The sequence below is a fragment of the Perna viridis genome, chromosome 4 (assembly GCF_037379345.1).
Source record: "Perna viridis isolate PV_CMFRI_1.1 ecotype Kerala chromosome 4, ASM3737934v1, whole genome shotgun sequence".
Lineage (NCBI taxonomy): Eukaryota > Metazoa > Mollusca > Bivalvia > Mytilida > Mytilidae > Perna > Perna viridis.
In genome coordinates this window covers 46,121,557-46,127,556 of record NC_142448.1, presented here as the reverse complement: position 1 = coordinate 46,127,556, position 6,000 = coordinate 46,121,557, and the positions used below count along the sequence as shown (strand labels likewise).

Sequence of the window (6,000 nt, the reverse complement as noted above, 5' to 3'; positions counted from 1 at the left end):
TCTTGCTTCATCTGTGTTTATATCGTCCATGTGTTTTAGTAACGTAGCACTCATGATGAACGCCGAGCAAGTGGCGTCAAACAGAACTGACTTGAATCGACAAGTAGCAAGTCATTGGTTAACATCGGTCGGGTCCTTTAACCAAAATCCCTGTCTTTTATATGAAGTGCTAAATGCCTTTTCGGTATTTGTACATATGTGGCTCATTGCTAAGTCGTCGTATCGTAGCGTGTGTCCTTGCTCTTACGATATCTTTGTTTGTATGTTCATGTTTCCATGGCAATTTTGCCGTGTAACCAAACACGCTACTGAAGCACAAATCTAATTAAATAGGAGGGAAAGAAAATACGTGGCATTGCACTACTACATGTGCATATATCGTGTCCTTTCCGCCAGCAAAGTTTTAGTCGAATTTCACTCGCTCGAACTCGGATGGCACGAACACCCGGGATTTCTCGAACACAATTGAAAATAATAAATTTGTCTCCTATATCATCAATATAAATAACCTTGGATTTCTCGAACACTCGAACTGACTAGTCGGTCCGTTCGGTAATTATAAATCTTACAAACTCGAACTTGCCAACCACTTTGTCAGTTGGAACTGTAAAAACTGAAACCCTATATCAAATCAAAGTGTTATTTTAGTGAATTACAGATAAAATCTTAGTCATCACTAATAAGGTATTTTTAATCTTACATAGTACGGATTGAAGTTCGAGAATGTACCGATGACGGCACGATGAAAGCATCAAAGAAAATCAGATGAAAATGAATTATTGACCAAGGAACTTGAACTCTAAAAGTTTTTTTAAAGGTAAATACAGCATTTTTGATGTCCACAAATCAACATAACCTTTTTTTTTGTTTTGTAATGTTCTATTCAGTAGTTATGACAATAAAAAAGACTGACAGAGGGGCGGACGGGCTGATGACAGAAAAGCGTGTCACAAACATTATACCCTTAACATCATTACAAATAATAATTACTTCACATAGTTTATTAAACAAAAATAAAACATGAAAAAGTGTGCAAAATATCTCTTTACTAAACAAAAAACATAACATGGTATGAAAATAAATGAGCAAAATAGGTGTTCACAAAATAAATCAATATACCACGGTTTACATCAATTTGTTTGTTAACTACACATTTCCAATTATTAAAATTTCAGTTTTAACAGCTTTCAAATGTTACATTTTGCATGACAACTACTTTTGCTTAGCTTTTGATAAAAAAAACTATTGTAGTAACTTAGGAACTAAGATGGGGCTTTTCAATGCATCTAAAAAGAACTCTAAAATTTTATTTTAAAAATAAACATTTGGATTGTTGCATTAAAGTGCATGTAAATATATGCACTGTATAACTGCAGTTTTTTCAAAATCATGTTTTGTGTAAAATGCAGTAAATGAGTTATCCCGCTTTGACCTTGAACAATGTTTAAGATATCTCAATTTTGATTTATTAAAAAGTACACTTTTGAATAAGAAAAATATGAAAATGAGACGTTTGTTGAAAAACCAAGAATAAACAAAATCAGTTATTAATTCTAAGACCTACATCAATTGTCATTGGATATTCAATAAAAAGCTTCCTCGAGCACAGCAAGATATGACCAAAGCCAGTTTAACTCTGTTGGGTAAGTGTGGTCACAATATTGGTTTTTGACACACTTCAACATAACTTATAGTTCATTATGGACACAACAACTGGTTTGAATAAAATTGCATAATATTTTGAAATTCAATTAAGTACGTGTTTTGCTTTCAGGGTGCCTTCATGGATCACTTTCTATCCCATCATCTCAAAAATGGTTAATGATAGAGTAAATTGTAAGATACTTCTTACATGCCTTGGAGGAACAATTTACAGAAAATTTAAAGTTACATGTAGATGATTTTTTTTTAAATACAGACTTCTAAAAATAAAATGTTTGGCCCTTTCGACCCCTTATTCCAAAAAAGAAAAAGATTTGAACTAGAGGCTCTCAAGAGATTTTTAAATCATGTGGTCAAATCATTAGAGCATTTAAATTAAAGGTTTAGAAAATTCCGTTCTCACATTATACCCTTCCATCCATTGAACCACCCGAATCAGAAAGAATCCGTGTGAAAATAAAAATTCAAAATCTGACTAGAAATAAAAGTTTATTTTTTTCAGGTGTGGCCCACTTTGAACCCCTTAGACTGAAAAAATTTCAAAATCAAATGAGACACAAACTTCTACATCAATTTATAATAAACACCTATTTTATCCCTTTTGGCTACCTTTTTATAGAAGAGTAGGGACCATTGACCCCATTTTAGATAGCAAGTTTCCTTTAGCAGCAAGTAATGATATATAAAAATTTCATGACATTTGGTTAACTACAACAAAAGTAATAGCAAGAAAACATAAAAGACAGCAGCATAACATAATAGGACTGCATTTTTGTATTCATTTAAAAAAGAAATTTGACCAGTTACTTAGTGCTAAAATGTTAAAACAAACTGTGAACTATGAATTGATACATCCTATCAGACAATACACACCTTTTGACCAATGGCCTTAAAAATAGTGTTCAGGGTCATGATAAGGACTACCAATATACCAAATCTGATAAAAAGCCATTGGATGTTGATGGTAGAGGATCCACTTTGAAAAAAATCATGAAAATATGTAAACTGGAATTACAACAAATAATTTGAAATGTCTTCATATCTTCCACTAATTTTTTATTATGATAAATTGTACATTGCTCAAAAGTTTTATACAAGTATTACAAATATCACATTAAAAGAGCAATTATAAAAATTAACAAATACATAACTATCACAGTAATTGGTAAAATTTTTAATCAGAAAAAAAATCCTGACCAAGTGGACGGAACATCACAATAAAAAATGTTAATTAAACATCTGTTTTAAAAAAAAGACCTTCAAAAAGTCTCTGGAAACTGTATGTAACATAACTAAGCTACCATCTAGAGAAGATATCATCACACAACTTAAGGTTACAGTAAATCAATCAAACTTAAGTGTTGTATAGAAATAATTTCAGCTGAAATAATACATCTTCCAACATCATACATAATTTTTTGACAATTTTTTTTACTGTAGTTCAGTTACCAATTCATTATAAAATGGAACCATGTAAATGAACTATGATGAACACAATACATACCTTCTTCTCGGGTGACATGAGAATATAACAATTTCAAATAATACATAGGACACTCACAATAAAAAGCCCAACTTAATCAATACATTATGTAATAGTGAATCAAAAACTATGAAGACTTGAAATAAAAAATAGTATATATTTTTGTGTAAGTTACAGTGTTCCCTCCCCATTTCAGTAAATATTTTTAAATGGGTGTCAAAATGGCAATATGAACTATAATTTCAGCAGTAACACAATGTTTGGCACAATAACAAAACAGGACATGTTGCTATGATATACATATAAATACCACTGCTACAAATGGTAAAACAACACTATTTTTTACTAAAATAAGACAGAGAGCTCTTGTTTTGATCAAAATTTTAATTTCTTAGTAGTGACTTGTGTAACAGGATGATAACTATTATAGTATACTATGTCTGATGTTAGACATCTTATATAAATATAAGTCCAAATCACTCTGCTTGTTTATCTATTTTAAAAAGAAGACAAATTATGGTTTTAATCTGATAAATGATTACAAAGTCCATGTTATATCAATCCATAGAACACCAGTTATCTGATTAGGCTTTAGAAGGTTGAGATGTGACAGAGGATTCAGGATTTAGAAGGTTGAGATGTAGAGGAGGATTCAGGCTTAAAGACTGAGATGTGGCAGGAGGATTCAGGCTTTAGAACTGAGATGTGGCAAATAATTGTTTTTTTTCTATCAGTAAATACTATCAAATCATCTTTTTGACTTGGCAACAGCAGTAATAATGAAAGGATTTTTAGGATAAATCTCTAACACAGAACACACATAACTATTGCTTGTTTTCTTCCGATCAAAGAACTAGCATATCAATATGAATCATTAATAGGTTAACAGTACAATTTCGATACAAAATACAAAATGGGTAAAACAACAATAAGCGAATTACATTTGTTGATCTCAAACAAGTCCAGTTATCACAGAAATACTTTTATCAATAGTTTCCAAAGTTTTGCAAGTTAAAACATTTCAACAGCAGCAAAATAACATACCACGCCTAATAACACTTACAATACTCATATAATATACGGCAGTTGAGGATCTATAAGATTATATCTTACAGTTTGAATTTCTACTGCTTGGCACTGCAATTCCAAAAGTCAAAACAACATAAATCTTCAAAGGTAAACTCCACTATCCAAAATATTTCTCCGGTCCAAAACTGAAAGCCACAAAATGAAGATTTGAAGTATAAACCATATACCCAAATTTTGTAAACAGAGGGCATAAAAAGATCAGATTATGAAACTATAAGTAACTTTAGAACCCTGATTGTCTTTAACATGTATATCAGTAAACTTCAGACATCAAATTATCAGATTTATTCCCTACACGTAACAATCGTAAATGTTCCTTCTCATGCTCTTCTAATTGATATTTATCCTCTTTCAGGTATTGACGATGTTTCTGTAACTTTATATAGGATTCTTCTCTGTTTGCATGTGCCTGGAAAAATAAAGATACATTACATATTTTGTGCTACAAACAGATGAAAACATAACACATGGAAAACCAAAGATAAGACAGCAGAAACTAACTTGTATAAACCCCCAACTAAGCAGATCTTTATATTTTTACAAGAACAAATATATTCAAATGATTTCATTTAAGTATGTTTAAATATGTGTATTATATGTGTCTGAATATGAATAAATAATTCATTACAATATGAAGTTTAATCTGGTTTTATTAAAACCAGGGAAATGAGTAGTCTACTGTAAGCATGAAAGAACTATATACAAAAAAACTTCCATAATTTTTGATATAGTAAATGGTTTCTTGGATGACTGATCAAAATGTGTATATGACTGTTTATAAGTATCTTTGAATAAAATGTCTTTTTTTTCAATCAATTAAAATGCTTGAGTGTGTGGGCAAAGTAATCATAGCAAATAATTGCATGTAGATAAACAATGGTAAATGAACAAAATTTTTTGCACATTGCCTGTCCCTCCATTTATTCCTTTTTCGCACTATCCTATGTTTTTTATTTTAATTAATACCTTATCCAGTTCTCCCTTTTCTCTAACCAATGCCTGTTCTAACTCCCTTTCAAGCCGCTGTCTTTCTGATAGCTCTTGTCGTATCTTAATTGAATTTTTACGTTTCAGTTCAGCCAATTGTTGCTGCAGTCGTCTCACATTTTGTTCCTGTTTTTGTCTAGAATACTCAGAATTTCTCACTTGATTGTATAAACTTTTTTCCTGGTCCTCTCCTTTGGTTACCATTTTCTGATAATTAAAACAATACCTTTTGTTGTAAAGTCAAATACTATTTACAAACTTTTACTTAAAACAAATGATAAAATATAAAACACATACTTCTTCATCAATAATTTGCTAACTAGAACACTGTGTATGTATAGCTATAAATGGATAGCCCCCACACATACATGACATATATGCAAGCATGTACTTTCAAAAGCTTTAATATACACCAAAAAGCCATGTATTCAAATCAGAAAATTAAAACACAATGCACATAAGCATCATATCTGAATTGTTTGCTATATACTGAATGGGTACAATCATTGGTGCCCATGGGAAAGTCCATGTTTAAGTAATAGAAATCTCAAGTTCCCTCACATAAAAATCAAATATAGCTATTCACAATAACAAATCAAATATCAAATAAAGTTTGAGGATTCTGGAGGAGTTGTGGACAGAAAGTGGTTACCACAAACAATCAAACCTGATATAAAGGACTAATTCCATATGTTACACTAATGAAAACTTATTACATTAAGATCAAAAATAAATTAGCAGGTGCAACAATGTTGAATTGTTGAATGAGAATAGGTATG

At 30.9% G+C, this 6,000-nt stretch overlaps 1 protein-coding gene across 3 annotated transcripts in view; it reads right to left on the bottom strand.

Moving 5' to 3' along the window:
• Positions 1-985: 985 nt before the first annotated feature.
• LOC148620280 (uncharacterized) overlaps positions 986-6,000 on the bottom strand; it is a 44,893-nt gene continuing 39,878 nt past the window's right edge. For all 3 annotated transcript variants that reach the window (XM_088581046.1, XM_088581047.1, XM_088581044.1), the window contains exons 13-14: positions 5,201-5,428; positions 986-4,643 (exon numbers count right to left, since the gene is read on the bottom strand). In XM_088581046.1, the coding sequence (XP_088437172.1) occupies positions 4,488-4,643; positions 5,201-5,428 (384 nt within the window). In that variant the 3' untranslated portion in view covers positions 986-4,487. The remainder of the gene's footprint in view (positions 4,644-5,200; positions 5,429-6,000) is intronic.